This window comes from Chlamydotis macqueenii, chromosome 6 (assembly GCF_036417535.1).
Source record: "Chlamydotis macqueenii isolate bChlMac1 chromosome 6, bChlMac1.mat, whole genome shotgun sequence".
Lineage (NCBI taxonomy): Eukaryota > Metazoa > Chordata > Aves > Otidiformes > Otididae > Chlamydotis > Chlamydotis macqueenii.
This window is the reverse complement of record NC_141561.1, coordinates 9,696,230-9,716,843: the sequence shown is the minus strand read 5'-3', so window position 1 is coordinate 9,716,843 and position 20,614 is coordinate 9,696,230. Positions and strand designations below refer to the sequence as shown.

Sequence of the window (20,614 nt, the reverse complement as noted above, 5' to 3'; positions counted from 1 at the left end):
CCGTAGTGTTTTGCTAACTGCTGCCTTATTAGACATTCCATAGTTGCACAGAATCACATACCAGCTTGCTTATTTGGTATGGACATGTCTGTGGTATGGTGCCGTGGTGCTTTTATGCAGCTCTTGAATCACCCTAATGTATTTGGAGAAGTACAAAATGAAGTTATTTTCACAGCCTGGTGTGAAACTAGGCTAGTATAACCAGGCTAAATAACTTTGAGCAATTTAGCAGAGATTCTGTCCAATACGTTACCATTCTTTTGGCATCCATTTTGTAAAAGCTGCAGTTTATTCTGGGGCCTAATACATCCAGAAGGTCAGGTGGAAAACATTTTCTGTTATTAATTAAATAATCAATTAAATAATCATCAATAATTCTTGTAATCAAATGCTCTCTGAGTAGATGACAAGAAAAGACAATGTTTGTGATGGCTGGCATGTTGTTTAATAAACCACCATTATTAACAGCTCAAATGTTGCTATTCTCCTTTACAGATGTAATTAGCATGAATATAGAATGAAACTCTTCTTTCTGTTTTATAATAGTTGCAGACTAAATGCGCTGATCTGCAGGCAAAATGTGCTGAAGCAAAAAAGACGTTAACTGAGGTAATCTTCCTTTGTTTTTCTGTGCACTGATTCTAGCTGAGTCACTTTTGAGAAGTTCAGTGTGTGGAGGGATGTATTAAATGGTGAAGCTGTTTGACAGCATACCTCACTGATCTCATGGTATGGGAGAACTGAGTACCATGAATCATTTTATGTGTGGAAATGTATTTCAATTTATTATTAATTGCAAACCTTAGGTTAAGAGTTACGGTGAAAAGCTGGACAAGGAATTGGCAGCCTTAGAAACAATAGAATCCCAAGCAGATTCTAGGTAAGTTTCTTCCTTTGTGACCTTTGAACTTCTGAAAAATTATGATTTTAAAGTGAATCATTCAGTGTTTTCTTGTTTTGTCAATCTAAACAAATAACTAGAATTTTAAAATAAAACAATTCTCCAGCTTGCTTTCCAAAGACAAGAAAATATTACCATAGTATTCAGTCAGAACGAAATGTCAATCTGTAGTTGAAAATAATCGTAGGTGTTCAAAGCAGAAGAACTGTAGACACATTTGATGACTACGTGAGGCCTTCCTGATTTTGTTTTCTTTATATTTGAAGCCTTCATCTCACAGAAATTGAATAGGAGGCTCCATCAAAATATGAAATAAAATTAAGTCGGAACATAGCAAAACAATTAAAATACTCGGTGTAATACTACATTTTTATTTTGGCCTTGGTATATCAGTGGGGATATTTGGTTTTTTTTTCATTTACACAGATTTTATTGGAAATGTATTTAGAACTAAGCTTGTTCTAATGTCTTTTAGTTCTCCATCTGTTTAAATTAGAAACTAAAAATCTAATGTGGTTTACTGGATCTTCAAATTCAGCATATTACAGAGTCTGCGAGCACTGGTGGCCATGAATGAAAATCTTAAAAGCCAGGAGCAAGAGTTCAAAGCACATTGCAGGGTAAGTTTTATTTTCTTATATGAGGATTCATTTAAAACTTGGTAAATAACCATTACACTTCTTCCTGATTTATTGTCATGTTGTGTGTCCCTGCCGATCCCGTGTGTCATGTCCTCCCTGCCCCCAGCCTTTACTGGTATTTCCAGGTTCATACTGAATATTGCCACCAGCTTGATTTGTGACTGAATTGTGGACAGTTGCTCAGTTCTGCAGTGTATTGTATCTGCAACAAGGCAGATGACCAAGAAAGCTGGAACTGGATTTTACAAGGACTTGCCCCCTGCCCTGTGGCAGGGACGTGTAAGGAAGGCTGCCAAGGCATCAGAATTAGTGTGGCCTTCAGTCTTCTGTTGTGCCTGGGACTCTTTTATTAAAGGACAGTTTCTAGACATACAATGCCAGATCAGCCTTGTACTGGTCACAGCTGTGGTTCTTGTTCCCATTACCATTCTGCTGAGAGCAACTTGGGGTGGGTTGATAGGGAGCACTAAAATGTAAGTTTGCGACTGGTCTATAGTAGATAGCCACGTATGCTATTCACAACCCAAAATGGATCGTCTCCTCTTGGATAATGTAGCTAACGGTGGCCTGAGGAGAGGTACAGTGCCAAAGAGGAGGGCTCCGTGAAGGCCCCTAGCTTTGGAGCAACCCACCAAAAGAGACAGGACTGAGGTGAAGCTGTCGCAGTTTTCAGAGCATCTTTCAGTTTTAGTGCTTAATTATTATGTTTTACTGTCCTGTTTACTGCTGCGTTTACAGACTGCCTAGAAATATGATCAGAGAGAATTGTTTTCATTCTCTTCTGTTTAAACAATAATGGATGGCATTTAATAGAATGAAAAGAAGTAATTTTACAAATGAATTGCAGTCTGTGTCATGCTGTTGCTGTTGTATAATTCCTTTGCTTTCTCAGCTTCATTTTCCATGTCACTCATTCGTTGTCTTAGCTGGATTTCCAAGTAAGAGATAAATTCCTTCCCATGATTGATAAAGGCAGGCACTTCTATGTGATGAGTAATAAGATCCCCTTAAGCAAGGAATGCTGTTTAATCTTATCAATTTAAATATAAAGTGTGTGGTCAGCTCCACAGTTTTGTTAGAGATGTATGTTGCTCTCTCCTGCTAAGAGGATAGGTCTCGATTAAAAGCAACATGAACTGTCTTTCTTTTAAAGGAAGAGATGGAGAGACTTCAACAAAATATTGAGAATTTGAAAGCTGAGGCAGTGGAAAATGGGGAGGAACAGGTAATAGCAAATGTCTAAGTTTTTTATTTTCAATTTGTGTTATAAAATGTTGGTTTAGGCCTTCCTGACTCTTGACACATTCTCATGAGCATTAAAGTATCTGTTGTGATCTCTGAAAAATTCTATTCTCCTCCACTGGTAAAGCCACACTTCAGGCTAATAACCACAGAAACAGAATGGACTGAAAATAGCTGTCATATTCTTCATTATTCTTGCAGAATTCATAGAAGCTCAGAGATGCTTTTATGCCTTTTACCTCCTTCTTTGTAGTACCAGAGAAGAATCTCTGGATGTTGTGTTAAGAGCAGTGCATACCTCTGACAAAAACAGGTCTTCCTCAGAAAGCATGTTTGTTTTGGTTGTTTCTTTCTTAAAAGTGGATTTATATGAAGGATGAAAGCACAAGTTTTCAGTGGCTCAGTACATTGCGTGCCGTGAGCAGCTGTCAGAAGTTAGGCTTTAATACAAGTGCATCCAGACTGATGGCAATGAATAATGAATGAACAGAAAAGGAAAAGCTTGAAGTACTTGTATTTTCGGTGGGTAAACCTTTGATACATTTATGCATCTGAAATGAGGTAGATTAGAGGTTCCGTGATGCTGCTGTCCTTCTGAACACAGCATGAAAAAATTAAAATGTGAACCTAGATCTTAAATTTTTAAACAAGAAAAAATTATCTTAAAGTCCACAATCTAGGAAATCTAGAATGTCAGAGGGTTTATGGTCTCTCCGGGGCCATGTTTATGCTTAACCCTGCCACTGAATCGAAGTATAAACATTCTGGCAGGAAGTATGGACAATCTTCCAGTAAATATCTTCATTTAAGTGTGAGTGTTGTAAAGCAGTGGAAAAACTATTGACAAATCCTAAACACTGAAATATCCAAGGCTTAAAAGCTAGCAAAATGCACTTTTAATAGTAAAAGATGTCATTTTAATGGAGATTATGAATCATTGTTTAAAAAAACCAACAGCAAATAGAATTGTAGAATCATAGAATTGTTAGGGTTGGAAGAGACCTTTAAAGGCCATCCAGTCCAACCCCCTGCAAGAAGCAGGGACATCTCCAACTGGATCAGGTTGCTCAGAGCCCTGTCCAACTTGACGGGGCCCCCATTCCCCTTGAATGTTTCCAGGGATGGGGCATCCACCACCTCTCTGGGCAGCCTGTGCCAGTGTTCCACCACCCTCATTGTAAAAAAATTTTTCCTGATATCTAATCTGAATCTACCCCCCTCTATTTTAAGACCATTACCCCTTGTCCTATCACAACAGGCCCTACTGAAGAGTCTCTCCCCATCTTTCTTGTAGGCCCCCTTGGAAGACCGCTATCAGGTCTCCCCGGAGCCATCTCTTCTCCAGGCTGAACAGCCCCAACTCTCTCAGCCTGTGCTCATAGGAGAGGTGTTCCAGTCCTCTGGACTCTCTCCAGCTGGTCCATGTTCTCCTTATGTTGGGGGCTCCAGATGGTGGTGGTATTGTGGGAGCCATTAAATGGAAGATAGACAAATACAGAAAACAAACCCAGTCTGTGCATTTTTGCAACTGCAGCTCTCATATGCAACTGTAATACACAATTGTTTTGGGTTCTCAAATTCTAGGAGCCGAATAAGATTATAGAACAGCAGTACAAAACCGAGAAAGATAAACTTCAAAAGATCCGGCTGCTATTGGTGAGTGACTCTTTGTAAATTTTCTTGTATGAAGTTATCGATGTTTTTCTTATCTTGTAACTTCTAATACTTCTTTTTATTGTTCTGATTTTAATTTTTTTCTATCACAAATCAATTACCCAAAAAATTGAGCCTCAGCCAATGCTTTTTTTCTTTTAAAATTAATTATGTAGTCGCAAAATATTGCTGGGGGGGGCTTCATCCATTTTAAGAAGAGAACAAGAAGAGGCTTTGTTTTCTCCCTTCCTAACTTTCTATTCAGGCACGAAGAAACAGAGAAATAGCCATTTTACAACGCAAGATTGATGAAGTACCCAGCCGAGCTGAGCTAACACAGTATCAGAAGAGATTTATTGAACTTTACAGTCAGGGTATGTATATCAAGCAGGAACATCCTGCTGCAGGCTAAAGCTCTGGAAGGAGGGCAATTGCATTTTAAGCATATGGCATGTAAAAACAGCACTTGCTAGTTTTGTGGCATTTTAAGGATCTTCTGGTATTCATGTTATAAACCCTGTTTTCAAGGTTTTACAAGCTGTCTATAAGAATTTTCGTAAGAGTGAAACTTGATGCACAAGATTTCTGGAGTAAATTTTGTCTGAGCAGGTTCAGTCATTTAGGTTAATGACCAGTGTGTTTAGAAAGTCTTGAATTCACTATTTACAAATGAGGTTTCTGTAAGTTTGAGTCTTATTTAGTTAACTGCCCCTAACATCAGATTGCTTTCATTGTTTTAGTTGATGTGAGATAGCTAGTTCTGAACCAAACTATATCAAGAACTACAAAGTAAAGACAATTTCCTGAAGGGATTGTTTTCTTTGATTTTTTTAATTTATAAATACCCTGCAATATCTTGGTAGGATCAGAGTACAGATTGTCTTTAACTTTTTAAATTAAAAAGTTACATTTTATTTATTTGTATTTTTATTTATGAATATAAATAAATTTAATTTATGTTTTATAAAATGGGGAAATGTGTTCAGTCTACTTTTTGGATAGGTATGTATTTGCTGTGAATGGATGGTACGGGGCATGCAAACTGAATAAAATTTTAAAGCTGTTCCATTAAAGTGGGAACAAACCAGTATGCTTACTCGTGTATATTTAATGTAGCTTGTGTATTAGTATAAGCTAAAATGAATTTCTACCAAGAACTAGCTAACATTTTAAAGATATTCTACATTTATTAAATGTTTGTGAACCAAGGTCTTGAAGGTTGAGTAGCTCGAAATTTTTTCTCTTTGATTCAAATCACTTGCCCTGATGAGGCATCTGTAGTGACGTAGTCATGTGCTGTCTTCCATGTGTGTTGTCTGACTCAGTGCATGGAATAGATACACTTCTTTAATGAGTACAAACCCAGAACTTCCTTCTCCCCTTTTGCTTCTGATGCGCCCTGCAGTTTATTTAATCAAGTCCAACTATAAAGACAACTTTGTTGCCTTGCATTTAATTTGCTACAGATTTTAGTCTCTGTCACATCTAAGTGAATTCAGACAAATACTCTATGATCAGAGCATCTACCTGCACAGAAGATGGGGACTTCTTTTATATATGAAGTACAGAAAGATTAAGATCAAAGAGACTTGTGCAGCTTTGTGTGTAGATTTAAGATGCTTTGAATTATATGGGACTTTGTTTTTATAGTACAAAATACGTGCAGTAACTTAAGATAACACACTGTTCAGTCGTCACCAGGAACCTGCATTGTACAGGCTAAGGTTTTGGAAAAATGAGCTGAAAATCTCTAGAAAGTTTTTGTGTGAATTGTGATATTTTTTTAGAGGCTTTTCGTTTGTCCAGATTCAGGACATCTTCAGAGTTGCCAAAAACCAGGTTTTTTTGAACTTTGATCCAACGTGTGCTGGACAAGACAATCTTCAGCAGTGCCTTCCAACCTCAATGATTCTGTGGTTCCGTACTAGAATGCTTTTAAGTTCCAATATTCTCTGCTTTATTTTTGGCCTAACTGAAGCGTATTCCCTTGAAAACATTGAACTGTGGTTTCCAGAGAATCAGTGAGCCAACTGACTCCTCCTTCCTCTTCTTTCTTTGTTTTTCTTACCTTACATGGGCTCTGGTGTGTGCCTGTAAGGCTCCATGAGCTGGTACAACTTTCTAACACAATTGAAGTCCTGAAAAATATTCTTCTGGGTTGTTATGTGGAATCCACTCAAAAGATGTGTGACTACAAGAGCTGCTGCAAGAAAGGGAAGAGCTGCACAGAATGAAATGGTTTGGGAAAGACCTCTTCCGTTTGGCAGCAGTCCTGCAAAAAAACCAAACTAATTAAGAGAGCACACCTGAAGTAACCCTGTTGGCGATCCTTGTGTTCACACCGTTTTTCAAGAAGCAGCCTGATTTCGGTATTTGTAAAATCTTTGTGGAACATGCTGAACTGCCCTTACTAATTTGTCAACCTATCCCAGGCTTTTATGAATTCTTCGGTGCTTTCAGGCTCCCAGTACTCAGTGTGTTTCTCAAGGCTACAGCATGTGCAGAACATGTGTCACAGTCATACTGTGCCAATGAAAAAGCTCTTTGGTCTTGAGCATCTTGTTACTGCAGAAGTAGCCACGGCTGGATTTCTGTCACTAAAACATTCAGCTGTGAGCTTTGGGTTGCTGTTGGGCTTCAGCTGGAGAGCAGAATTGTGAAATTTCTTTAAAAATTTGGATATTCAGTCACATCGTCAGTGGGAGGGAACTCAGGCTGTCTGTAAATGTTTTCATTCCAAAGCTTAGTCCAGCCTATCAGTTCAGTGAAGGTTTTATTTAAAGATAACAACTTGTTAGCCTTTAGAGTTTAATGAAATGAGCATGATTTCATTCAGGTTTATCTTTTTTTAACCCATACATTTTTTCCAGGTTGGAGATTCTAGACAACGGTTAATATATTAACCGTAATAATTTTTACCAACTGTGCTTCTCTGAGCTCTTTCCTCGGGAATCCCAAGTCTCTTAGGTTTCCTTAGGCATTGAAGAACTAAAGAACAGATGAACACTTAGCAGATTTGAGTATCAGTCATCATCTTGTAGGCCCAGAGGAAATGCATGTCTGAGCCTTACCTTCCCCACCAAGCTATGAACATCTGCTATAATCACCTAAACCAGAAAGTGTTATTTGAAAAGAAAGTATTATTTAATCTTACCAGCATGAATAAATTGTAAGGAGGAAAAAAAGGCTTTAAAACAGTAAAATCTTTCTTGGGTATCTTGCACAGGTGTAGCTTGAAAGATATAGTATAATGCATTTTTCCTATGCGGTACTATCAGATTATGTGTTTCCTCTCTGTCACCGCTGAGCCTGTGCTTCCCCACCAGCATGGGCAAGCTATGTGAGGGCAGCTGTTAGCAGCACAGCAGCCCGTATGGCGTAAGGGTAAAGCCTATGAAGGAAGGATGAGCATCCAGTGGTAAGGAAGCACTGCTGATAATGCCAACATGTGTTCGCATCAAGGGCTGTCAGCAGTTGAGGCTTAATTTAAACTCTGAGCTGTGTTGTTCTCGTAAAGTCTGATAGCTGCAAACTCTGCTGGAGATTTACATGCGGAGGGAATATTCTTCCAGAAGGTATTAAAGAGTGTGTTCCATTATTGATAGCAGAAAGTATATTCTGTAAAGCCTACGAAGTATTTTTACATATTCCATTTCACCTCATCCTCTTTTATTATTCTACCCTTTTTTGTTTGCAGTCTCAGCAACTCACAAAGAAACGAAGCAGTTCTTTACTCTTTATAATACACTGGATGATAAGAAAGTATATTTAGAAAAGGAGGTAAGAAAATGTTATTACTGTTTTCTAAATAGTCTGTGGAAAAGGAGATAAAGAGTTTTTACTTGATTTTCACCATATTCAGTTGTATCAAAGCAGAGTTAACAGTCTCTGTAAGTAAAAGGGAAACAACTGGTTCATGAGAGTATTTCTAATGGTGCGGGGAAAATGGTCTGTGTTGCAAAAGAAGTCCTATTAGTCAACATGTTTAAGCTATTCACTGTGTCCACAAAACATGAGTAGCATTTGATTAGCAAGTACCTCTGTCTTGCTATCACAGGACCAAATTACCCACTTTTTCTCTCTTTGGTCAATATCTTTTATTATGAACCAATGCTCCAGCCAGTAACTTTGGAGAGCAAATGCCAGCTTCTGTCAGCAGCAGCTGGAATGAGTTACTTCTTATAGCGTAGTGTGCAGAATAGTTTGCCTATACTGAAATTGCTGGTGACTTTACTGGATCAGTGTAGTTTTCATGAAAGTGACTTGTTTTTTTCCCCTCCCCTCTCTCTCTACTGTGTAGGGTTTGTCTTTTTCTTGGGGATGACTTAATTGAGTGATTTCCATTTTCTTGTTTTGCAATGACAAGCACATGACTTCAGTAAAGGTAGAGGAACGGGAGCAGTCAAGACCTGATAAAAACGATGACAGTACTTTAAAAGTATGTAATGCTTGATACTTAAGGCTTCTCTGTTTAATAAAATAATGCAAAATCCTGCAAACAGCAAGATGGAAGAACATTAGACATGTACAAGAGCACGTTGACAGTAGAGAAAAAATTGACCTCCTCTCTTCCTGATTCTCCCACTTAGTTTTGCAGTAACTGAGTACAGTTTACTTGCTTTGACTTTGATAACCTGAAAAAGTGCTCCTTGTGAGTCCACTGGAAGGCTCACCAATGTTCTTCTACTGTGCAGAACTTGGATACACTCAGATATAATATCTTTTAATAACACCTAAGACTGGGCTTCTTGCAGATTTTGTGGAGGCTAGGATGGTGAAAGAACCCCACAACGCAGAACACTGTTTTCACACTGCCATTCTCAACTTTAATTTTCCCCAGTTTACCCTGATAGAAGTATTTTAGGGCATGGCTGCAGTGTCAGGGTAGATCTGGCCCTTTCTGTTGCAGAGAAGTATTATGCTGCTCTGTGAATGTTGTCAGAATACAAGCTGCATCACAAGAAGTTTAAATGTAACTTCTGTGACTACGTGATTTAACAACACACACAAATAATATATGTAAAACCATCTCAAGTTCTGTGCTGAATTGAGCCTTACAGCTTTTTTATTGATGTGTGTGTATATATATATATATTGAGTTAAGTCAGTGATCAGTACAAAGCAGGATCTTAGCAAAGTTTAACCTGTGGTGGTGATTGTCGTGTGCTCTAGAAATGTCTGATTTGTGGGAGAGATTTCAGTTTAGCGTGAGAGGATGCTGTTTCTAAAAATCATTCTACCTGATGGTCCCTAAAATCCTCAGCATATCTTAGAGGTGTAACTTACTTTCTTGTCTCCTGAAAATACCATGAAGAATTTCTCTTGAAAGTTTTTCAAACATCAACTTCTTATAAACCAGCAACGATGATGCCATGTAATATCAGTTACATACTGCATATTCAGGAACCCTAGCTGTAAAACGTGCTTTCCTGTGCGAGAGTTGGTGGTATAATGGCTGCCAGTGGTAATCTGATAATCACATTATCTGTAAATTAATAATAATCACATGCTTTGTTTTTCTGTAGTCTTTCATTGTTTTTATTTTCTTACTCCAAATGGTGAAATGTATTCATAATATGTAATACAACAGGTTGCAGATAAGAGTGTTCCAGATTTAAAATACCACGATAAGTAGAAGCTTTAGAATTCATATTGCTTTAATTCATATTGCTAGGTTACAGTTTAATACAGTTTTTTTTTTTTTTTTTCTGAGACCACGCCTCCAAATTTAAAAAGCATACAGATGTTGTTTTTGTCATGGCCACAGCCAACACAATACAGAGCAGATCTATTTCATTGTTATATAAATTGAAAGTATTCTTGCCAATACATATCAATGCCTTTTTGGGGAGTTTTATTTGGTTGTTTTGTTGTTTTTTTTCAGTTCCAAGCTTCACTTGCATGGATATAATATTGAAAGACAAATAAATTGTTCAAGAGTTTCTTTTAGCTTGACGTCAGTCACAAGAAAGAGGTCTGAATGTTTTCTGAGGCAGTCTTAACTTTGTTAAATGTATAATATAGTTGAGGTTTTCTTGTGTTGCTTTTAATATTAGAACTGAGGTTTCAGCAAGTAAATATTGTCTAGTAATGTACAAAAAATGCCTTTGGCATCTGTACCTCGAAAACGTTTCTGGAATATGCTTGTGCTTTTTCTTGACCTTTTTTTTTTTTTCCTCTTTTCTCCCCCCAAAACCAGCCCTTTCATAAAATACATGGAGCATAACTGCTTTAAAATAACATTAGCAGGAATTGTTATACAGTGGAACTTTGTCTATAAAGGTTATAGTTCTGATATGAAAGGTCTCTCTGAATATGATTAATTTTTAATCATAGTTTGGGAAAGATTAACTTTTAAAATGCTTATAAAATAATTTTTTCATAATGTCTTTGACTTTATTCACTGATTTTACCATTTATAATGCAACACATCAGCACTCTTATTGTGCAGTAGTTGTGCAGTATTACTTTTCATGACGTGAGTGTTTTGTGGTATAAACTGTAATGACATTCTTAAACACACGCTTACTGGAAAAATCTTGAGGCAGGGATGTGGACTTGGCAAATATTGATGAGTCACGTAATAATTTCTTTCCTCTAAGTAATAGGAATTCTTAAGCATCTTGGCTGCTTTGGAGGCTGTTCAGAATTTGTTTGAATATTTCAAAGTAAGGTCAGGAACAGCTGTACGTTCTGCCGTGCATGTGGCTTATCACTGGAAGATTTTAGATTTGGGAGAGATCAGTTTTAATTTTCCATAGCAGTGGGGCAAGTGATTCTGTTTGCAATGCTTAGGACTGATGAATATTCGAAAGCGTTCTGCACCAAACAAAGGAGAAACTGCTTGGAAGGTAGACTTGAGAGAATTTTCAAAGCCAAAAGAGAGAATCACATTAATTGGTACTTGGCGAATTTTAGTGCTCTCAGCAATATATAGAAAGCAAGAAAAAAATCAAAGGTGGTTACATAGAAAATATTTAATATATAGTTTAACTAGTTGAGGGAGTTTATACCAAAAGCAACAAAATATTCCTCTGATGTTGTTACAGATTTCTATTTCTGTCTTGATTCAGTGCAACGTTAGTATCTCGTAATAGAAGCCATGCATGCGAAATGCTTTCTGTACTTTTTAGAAGTTCATCTTTTTAACAGCCCGTAAAATACATACAATATAAGCAAAGTGAGTAATGATGCATAGCAGTTTGGAAATCTGTAAAACTCATCTGCACCATGAAAGCATGCAGACATTCGCCTGCTGTTCCTACACAGCTTGGTGAGTCATTACAGTATTGTGTGGAGATACTAGTGCCAGTCTTTAGAAGCAAAAGTGGAGGGGTGTTTTTTTCTTTGGCGGTTTTAGGGGTTTTTTTTACTTTTTTCCTGATGCAGTGCTTTGCTTAGGCTGATGAGCTAAGTTGCAGCTTCTTGACAGAGCTATGCTGTTAATAGCTTAAAAGCTAGCATCTTCAGTACTGTTACTAGCGGGGGTAGTGGGGAGTTATCGCTGGGGTTTTTGTTTGATGGGGTGTTTCTTTTAAGATGTTTCTTAATTTGTTGTCCTGTCTGGCTTGTAAGCTTAGTCAGAGACATGCCTAAGTGATACAATTCTGCTTTATTATTACAAGTAAGACTAATTATGCAAACCTAACACAACCGCAACACATCCTCGTGCACTGTCCCCATGGAACACTGGATGAGTACCTGCGATTTACTTGTATGTCAAGTTTTGACACGTCGAACACATGTACATGCTATTTTACTTCATCACTTCAATTTGCAAATTCATCACACTGGAATATTCTCAGTGGTATAACTGGGCATCGGTAAAACTGGAATCTCATTTGTTGTCCAAGATTTGCTTCTGCTTTCTGTGGCTCCCCCACTGGGATAGATTTTGCTAATACAGAGGGATCGTGTTTTCTCTTCTGAAAGCAAGCTTATTGTGATTTTCATATAGCCGACTGCTTGTCAGGGCAACATCTCTATAGTAAGTTTTTTAACTTGAATTTCATTTTACCAGAAAGGATAAATGTATGATTTCTTCTTCTCTCTCCATCAATTCACAGGTTAACTTACTGAATTCTATTCATGACAACTTTCATCAGTAAGTAATGGCCGTTTTTCTTTTGATGAAATGGGTAGCATGGTTGGTTGGAAGAGTGGGAGCAGGCATGATTTAGAGTCTAAAAAATTATTAGAATTTTTTATTAATGTAAACTGTTCTATAAAATAGTTTGTTAATTCTGTTTAAGCCAATGTTTGGAGGATCAAGGACTTGGAATTACCTGACTTTTATAGCCAACATGTGTTTTTAATATCTGGCTCTTCAGTTGCAGACGTGGAAAGAAATCATTCAGTCATAATTTTCTGACATTATTTTAAATATTTTTCTCCATGTTGTGGTTATTACATTATGTAAAAAAATTAAACTTGGACGTATTTCAGACATGTTTATTATAGACTAACTCTATATTTAAAGGTTTTGATGAAGTGTGAAGTCTTTAGGTAAAATCATGGTTCCCATGGGAGTTCAAGGTCAAATATCAGTCTATGATGCAGCCGGCTTGTATTTTTCTCTGTGTTTTTTTTGACTTCACAGAAAAAGTCCAGTATGAATTTTTGTCACAACAGTTCAATTCAGTAGAGTCATGAGGGAGGAGATGGCCGTTTAATAGTTTAAAACAATTCTTCCTATTATATCTTTTCATAAATCTGTTGTGAACTTACAAGCTTCTTTTTTTTCCCAGAGTAATTAATTATCTCTTCACTTACTTTGGTACCCTTGTGTCCTTGTGTATTTGGTCAAAAACTTTGATTTTTTTTTTTTTTAATTATTTTTCTTTTTTTCCTATTGTGATATCCAAAACTTTTAATTACAACAAAAAAAACCCCAGGAATTGAGTATTTCAGATGTTTGTCTTTGCTGCAGGGATTGTTGATCTGTTTCACTCAGTGATGAGATCCTTTTGATTCTGCCCAGTCAGTAGAAACCAATGTTGTAGTTGGCAGCTGGGTTTTGGTTCGTTGGTTGGTTTTTTTGTTTGTTTGTTTGAGGGGGTTTTTTTGGTTGTTGTGCGGGTGTGGAGGGGGTTGTATTTTCTTTGTTTTATTTTTCTTAATCTGTTTGAGATACATTACATATCTAAAATTACTTCTGGGCTTTCCCTATTGGGGCATGAAATTATTTTTTAGAATATTTACTGATCTGCTAGTCTTTTACTTGCCTTCTTAATATTCACAACAGCTGCTTTTCTTAAAAGTTTGGGCTTTTGGTTATTAATAACAATTTACTTCTGTACAATACATTAGAGAAAGGAACAAACTTGAACCAACAGGGAGAACGCTTGTGATGAGCTCTGCAGTCTCTGTTCCTACCTGTCTGATAGTTTACACCAGCTGAAGAGATGTACAGTTACCTGAAATCAGTGATTCAAAAGATGAATTTTTACATAGAACACTAAGCAATGTGAGCTCTTGGATATGGGTATGGATATACGTGAGACAACTGTAAATGAAATGCTTTGTCCCGCGTCCCTATCAGTTGTTATATTTTTTCTTTCCAGAGCAATGGCATCTTCTGGTTCTCGTGAGCAGTTTTTACGGCAGATGGAGCAGATTGTAGAAGGCATCAAACAGAATCGGATGAAGGTCTGAGACTCTTCTCACTTTCTTATGGGGACAAACTTTTTAACAGGGCCTGTAGTGACAGGACAAGGGGTCATGGTTTTAAACTACAAGAGGGTAGATTTAGACTAGACATATGGGGAAAAAAAAATTTATGATGAGGATGAACAGGTTGCCCAGAGCAGTGGTAGATGCCCCATCCCTGGAAACACTCAAGGCCAGGTTGCACGGGGCTTGGGCAACCTGATCTGGTTGGAGATGTCCCTGCTTCTTGCAGGGGGGTTGGACTGGATGGTCTTTAAAGGCCCCTACCAACCCTAACTATTCAGTGATTCTGTGATTCTTTGCTAGAACCTGTGAATTCTTTCAGAAAAGCCTCTTGGATAACATGGAGAAATCCATTATGTAAGGTGCAAATTAAGCAAGCAACTAACAAGTATTACTTATTTTCACATCCTTAAGAAACTGCTCACCATTGAAATGTTAATGAATAGAGTAGAACAGAGGTATTATAACACCGCTCTCCAGATGGGAAGCTTATGCCCCTTAACTTTTATTATTGACAGTGTAGTGATGTAGACGCCTGAAACAGCTGTATGTCACCTAATGCAATGAGAATTCTTCCATTTGGATTGTGTGAGCGCAGTCAGACCTGTCTCAGGCACAGTTTTTCAGGCAACTGGAGCTGCATGTGTGTCCTGGTTCTGGCCAGGATAGAGTTAATATTTACCTGAGCTGGGTGGAGAACTGAAGCTGGTAGCCCCTATGGCTGGGATAGTTAACTAATTAGCTAACAGCTGGGGTTAATTTACCCAAATTAGCCAAAGGGCTATTCCATCCCATCTGACATCATGCTCAGTATATAAGTGAGGAGGGTGCTGAAGGGAGGCCCTGCTAGTTGGAAGAGACTGGATGTGGAAATCTGTTGTGAGCTATTATACTGTATTTGTGTTCCATCACTCTCTTGTTATCTTCTGTCATTACTGTTAAATTTACTTTTTGTTCAATCTCAATCCGCGTGTTTGGTTTTTTTTTTTTCCTGGTTTTCTTTTGTTTGTCAAATCTCCTCCTATTCTCTCGGAGAGTTGGGGGAGTGAGAGAGAGACTGCGTAGTCTGGTCCCCGTTGGGGCTGAACTACGACAATGTGTGTATAGAAAAACAGAACAGGATGGAACTCGAGCTGTAATAAAGCTCTTTTGCGCTAATAAACTCTACTATAAAAATATATTACATTTACTATCTCTAAATGTTGGAAGAAGTGTCTAGTTCGTTGCCTTTTTTGCAATGAATTATTTTTATTTGTTTGACTTCTTCTCAGAAAAGACAAAATCACACCAGAAAGAATAGAGATATTGGTCAACTTTCTGTCATGAAGGCTGTTGACATAATGAGTGACTCAGTGTCAAATGGAGATTATGAAAGTACTTTTTAGAAGAGTGCAATTCTGACTAGTAAAGATTAGCTTGAAGATAATTACATTTCTTTCTTTTGGAAGAATTACATTATTTAATTGCTGCAGCAAGTAATGCCCCAAATTGAAACTGTCCAGGAGTTCATTGTTTTGTGTCTTGTCCTCCACTTGGCACACAGAAATGGCTAACAGCAGAGCAAATACAAAGAGTGAAGGCAGACTGAGAGCTCTGCTGTGACTTCAGGTTCTTGCAATTGAACTGTTAAATCTTTGAAGTCCATAAAAATCATTCTAAACTCTCTTACTATATTCCCAAATGGGATAAAAAGTTTCAGCTGCTTCATGAACAGATAAGGGAGAAGGAAGTAAATGGGAGCTATCATGTCAGATGGCACATTATTTGGGGGGAAAATACAATTTCAGCATCTCCAGTGGTTGCTGAAAGCAGTGGCAGCTCGTGTCACTTGTGCTGTATTCCTGCACTGGCAGTTTGGCCACTGCCATATTGTGAGAGAGGTCACAAGTGACATTTCATTCCTAAGTGTAAGTGTCTGGATTGGCAGGAGGCAGCAGTTACAGGTAATGGAGAAAAACAAGAGTTTCTGAATGAAAAAGCAAAGCTTATCTTGATTGAGAGAAAAAAAATTGATTGTTAGTGATGGACGAGATAATAATTTGGTACCTTCTCGTAGCTGAATTCTGAATGCCTGTGAAGATACTGACAACAGATAGATGCTAAGAAAATTTTAACAATTCACATTATTCCTTGGGGAATAGCTCTGTTGCAAAAGGGAAGATTTTCTTATTCTTCACCTAGGAAATATCTGTTGGATGACTTTTTTGACAGGCTAGTTGTACGCTGCAGGGGTTATTCATCCCTGTGATAGTTCAGTCTTATCTACCCGACTCCTGTCTGCAGCGTGTTAGAAGTGCTCACAGTCAGTTTCATGATTTACTCTTAAAAGTACACCCACTTTAGTTGTTTTCTGTACAATCCTGAAGACCTTATACCTTGTACCTGAAGAGAAACTGCATTGTAAAAGAGACCTAAGGAGAAATCAGACATAGTTGTTACCAAGAACTGAGTAACTTGCAGAAAAGCATTTTGGTGTGATAAGAGATGAGTCTTTCTGGGGACAGAGCAGGCCAGTCTCTACTGAGAGGAGTACGTCAGGAAGCTTGTCATGCATAGAGGAAACAATTTATCAAAGGACAGTAATAGGGTCTTATCTCTTAACAAGAGTCTAGTTCCTTGATGTTTTAGCAGTGCTGTTTTTAGCCTCATCCTAAAGGAGTGGGATACATGTGAAAGTACTTTTTTCTGCATTAACACATTTGACACTTTTTCTTCCTCAAGTATAACTTTAAAAAACTACTGGCCCTGATAAGAGATTCCCTGATGTTTTGGACAGCAACTGGCTTTGTAAAGGAGACGTACCTTGTTAGCGGTGTTCATACTCAGGGAGAGTCTGGGATCTGCTCATTTTCTTTAAGCATAAGAATCGGCAAGATCAACATTGATATGTAAATCTAGAAATGCAGCAAGTTTTGCTGCTGTGGAATTACCTGCTTGTTTAGGCTTTAGGGGATTCTTGCAGGTTTTGGAATTGCATTTTTCCCTGCCAAAATTTAGGAGGCGAAAGCCTGTCAGAGAACGCAAAAATAATTTTTGGGGAGAGGAGTACAACAGGGCTTTTTTCATGTGGTTGTGCCCTAGCACCAGAGGGAAGGAGGGAAAAATGAGTCTCTAGTTTAGCAGCAAACTTATCTGTGATGGAAGAACATTGTTAGAACTGCCCCTGAGAGGAAGGCAGACTGTTCTATAATAAGAACCAATCCTCTTCACATTTAGGAACTTAAGTTATGTTTCTCACAACTTTGGCACAAGGAGAAAAGAGTTTTCTCACATGTGGGTCTTGAGCAAGTACAGCATTGCATAGGAAGGTAGAGATGTCTCCTGCCCTCCTTGTTTGATACAACTAACATAAACAACCAAATCGGGATTTTTTTTTTTTTTTTTTTTTTTAAGACTAGTTTCACTGTGTCATTGTTAAAGTAGGATTGTTCAGTGAGCAAGATTCCTGGCTTGCAGAGGTGTGAGCCTTAGTTTAATTCTGAATGCTACTTATAGTGCCACTGGTACTGAGACTTCAGCATTAGCTTTTCAATTATTTCTTTTTAAGAGCTGATCTAAATGTTAAAGCACAAGCCAGGAGTATCATTGATGAAGCATCTGTCTCCCATTGTCTCTTACATTTAGTTTTTCCATGTACAGCATGTGCACATGTGTGTATTCTTTACACAGTGTATGATCTCTTACCCTTCCTGTACACCAACAGATGGAAAAGAAGAAGCAAGAAAACAAAATGCGAAGAGACCAGTTGAATGATGAATACTTAGAGCTTCTAGAGAAACAGAGGCTTTACTTTAAAACAGTGAAAGAATTTAAAGAGGTAAGAACATTTTTGCTAATGTCAACTGGCAAGTGTTCAGTGACCCATTTTGTCTTGACTCGTGCATTACTGTACGCACCAGAGTTCCTAATCTGATGCTTATCACACCATGTTCACAATGTCTCTTAGTCCTTATTGCCACAGGTTTCTTGGACTCTGAATTTTGATTCTGGAAATTCTTTTTTCACTGATAGACTAGCACCCCTCCGTGGTACAGGGGAATGATTAATTTGTTACTGAGCAAGCTGTATGTTTGGGTTTCCAAATGGAATTTCTTGAAGATCTAGGAAGAGTTAGGTATTGCAGCAAAGAGAGTTGTGGAAATGTGTGTGAATAAGGGAGGGAATCCAGAGCCTCGGAAATTACAAATACCTTTAGGAACCAGCCTTGTTTTCTAACCGCTGTGAAAGAACTGTTTAACACTTCATTGATTTAGCCTTTCCCAAGCTTTTCATCATAATCTGCTTCTGTTAATTATTGTCTCCATGATAATGAATGACAAAGTAGTGCTGCCAGGCAAAATTGTCATTTGGTTTCAGATCTTTGAGGAAAAACATCTTTCTATAATTTGTCCTGCTTTGTTCTGAGACAGTTCCTTCCTGTTTCGAACAGTGTGCTCTGGGAGAATGACTGGGATTATTCAGCTACTTCTCTGACATAGACTGAATTTTACATCCTAGTTGCAGAAGTTAGGTGGGGTTTTTTTTTTTTTGTGGAAGCATAAATAAGCAGGGTTTTTTTCCACTACCTTCTGAGGCAACTTCTACTCAACCTCGCTATCCTTAAAAATAAATGAGGTCATGGTTGTGGTGTTGAAAACAGGTGGTATGTACTTAAGTAAATATATTTCTTGACCTAGAGTTGTTCACTGAACACTGACTATTTTGCAAACTGTCTTGTGAAGTTCCACATCACCTAAAAGCAATCTCAATTTCAGATTTGTACAATTTATAAGTAAAAAGTGCATTTGCTTCAGCTACTTGTAACAACTTCAGACAAATGGTCAAGCAGCATTCCTTTTGGCTTGAATATCATGAAAGTTTAATGAATGTTACCATTGGAATAACATTATGGATGAATCGGAATTATCTTCAGCTCATCGCTCACTCCACACTACTTTGGATTTTGGAGACCTTTCAAAATAAAAGGGTTTGGTTTTGCTGATGTGAAGATACAGCTAGTAGAGTTAAGAGCAACTACCTCCTTATCTGTTTGCCTTCTGTTAACAGGAATGCCGTAAGAATGAAACCCTGCTGTCCAAGCTGAAAGCTAGTTCTTCCTGAGGAGCTCCAGCTGGTGAAGTTTGATGATTGTTCAGTCTATTGAATCTCTTCTGTGAGGTGACAGTTATAACTGCCATGTAGATATATATATATAGATATATATATAAAAATATATATGTACACACAGCTGTAAAAGTCTCTTTTTTTTCCAGTATGTATTCAGTTTTACATTCCTTCATCACATGGCTGTATTCTTCATTATTGCCTCCACTACACAGTAAAGAGTTAATGCAGTACAGTAAAATAGAAATATTGTCTAATTTTATTTATTTGGGTTTGGGGTTTTTTCCCACAGTAAGGGCAATGGGGATGTTTTTTGAGTTTTAACACTGAATTAGGTCAAGATTCTGGAATAAGTAGATGTGTACCATGTAATATGTCCAGTGCTACAAGATGAGCACTGCAGAATGCAGTGCTTTGTTAATTTCGGCCAAAAAACCCCACAGAATGAGATTCTTGAAACTCTCTTCACCAGCTAGTAACTTCACATTATTTTAATTTACACTCTAGCCATAGATAAGATTCCAAAGGATAAAAATTAATTTCTAATGGTTAAGACATAAGAAAATGGAAACTTACCTTGAATAATTCCTGGTGTAAAATTATAGATCTATATTTTTATAAAGTCTAGCTGTTGTATAAATTTCTTTGAAATTTCATTTTTATATAGAGAGAGTGTGCTTGTTAAATTAATAGCTCCAGGAAGAAACACCTTAATCACTAGGACCATCATGTTATCCCTGTCTGGGATGACAATCAAAGTCTGTGTCACCTGTAATATAGGAAGATAAAGGTTCAGACATTCTGCTCAAATGAGCTGATGCTCACCTTTGAAGACGACAACTTACTCTGCTGAAGATTTGCCCTTGAAAGTTTAGAAACTTTGTGGAACGCTTTCTGAAAAATCTTTATATCTGTATATACAGTATTTTATAATTCAGTTGCTTTTTGTACTTAACATCAGGATTTTGGACTGACTTCTTAATGTACATCACTTCTTCAGGAGAAGAAAAACCACGTTCTTTTTCCCCAGTAACACTGAAGACAGTGCTGTTCGATTACTTTGTATGGCAGCAAATATGAAATAAAGAATGTTTGGAATCCAGTGACCTTCTGCTATCACGTTTTTAAGGTGGAATTTGCTTTAGGAGCCTTGACATGCTTTTGAATTGTAAGTGCATGAAAAGATGAATTGTGTCCATATTCACTCATAAGGATGTTTTCATGTGTCACACAGTAATCAGTAACATTTTGTTTTCTCTTCCTGCTCTGGGTAAGCTTGGTGTTTTGGTATTTGTCACAAACTGTCAAACCTCTGATATATATTTCAAGGAGGTCCGTGGAAGGTTGTATTTGTGTGCTGTAAGCATCCACTTAATACAGAGAATTCTCAGTGGAGACGGTA

The 20,614-nt window shown here is 37.6% G+C and overlaps 1 protein-coding gene across 2 annotated transcripts in view; it reads left to right on the top strand.

Moving 5' to 3' along the window:
• The window catches only part of CCDC93 (CCC complex scaffolding subunit CCDC93), a 47,487-nt gene extending 27,159 nt beyond the window's left edge, over nt 1-20,328 (top strand). For both annotated transcript variants that reach the window (XM_086751353.1, XM_086751354.1), the window contains 11 exons: nt 547-609; nt 807-880; nt 1,440-1,521; nt 2,696-2,767; nt 4,369-4,440; nt 4,703-4,811; nt 8,135-8,217; nt 12,504-12,541; nt 14,001-14,085; nt 17,813-17,926; nt 19,156-20,328. In XM_086751353.1, coding sequence (XP_086607479.1) covers nt 547-609; nt 807-880; nt 1,440-1,521; nt 2,696-2,767; nt 4,369-4,440; nt 4,703-4,811; nt 8,135-8,217; nt 12,504-12,541; nt 14,001-14,085; nt 17,813-17,926; nt 19,156-19,209 — 846 coding nt within the window. In that variant the 3' untranslated portion in view covers nt 19,210-20,328. The remainder of the gene's footprint in view (nt 1-546; nt 610-806; nt 881-1,439; nt 1,522-2,695; nt 2,768-4,368; nt 4,441-4,702; nt 4,812-8,134; nt 8,218-12,503; nt 12,542-14,000; nt 14,086-17,812; nt 17,927-19,155) is intronic.
• Nucleotides 20,329-20,614: the final 286 nt, after the last annotated feature.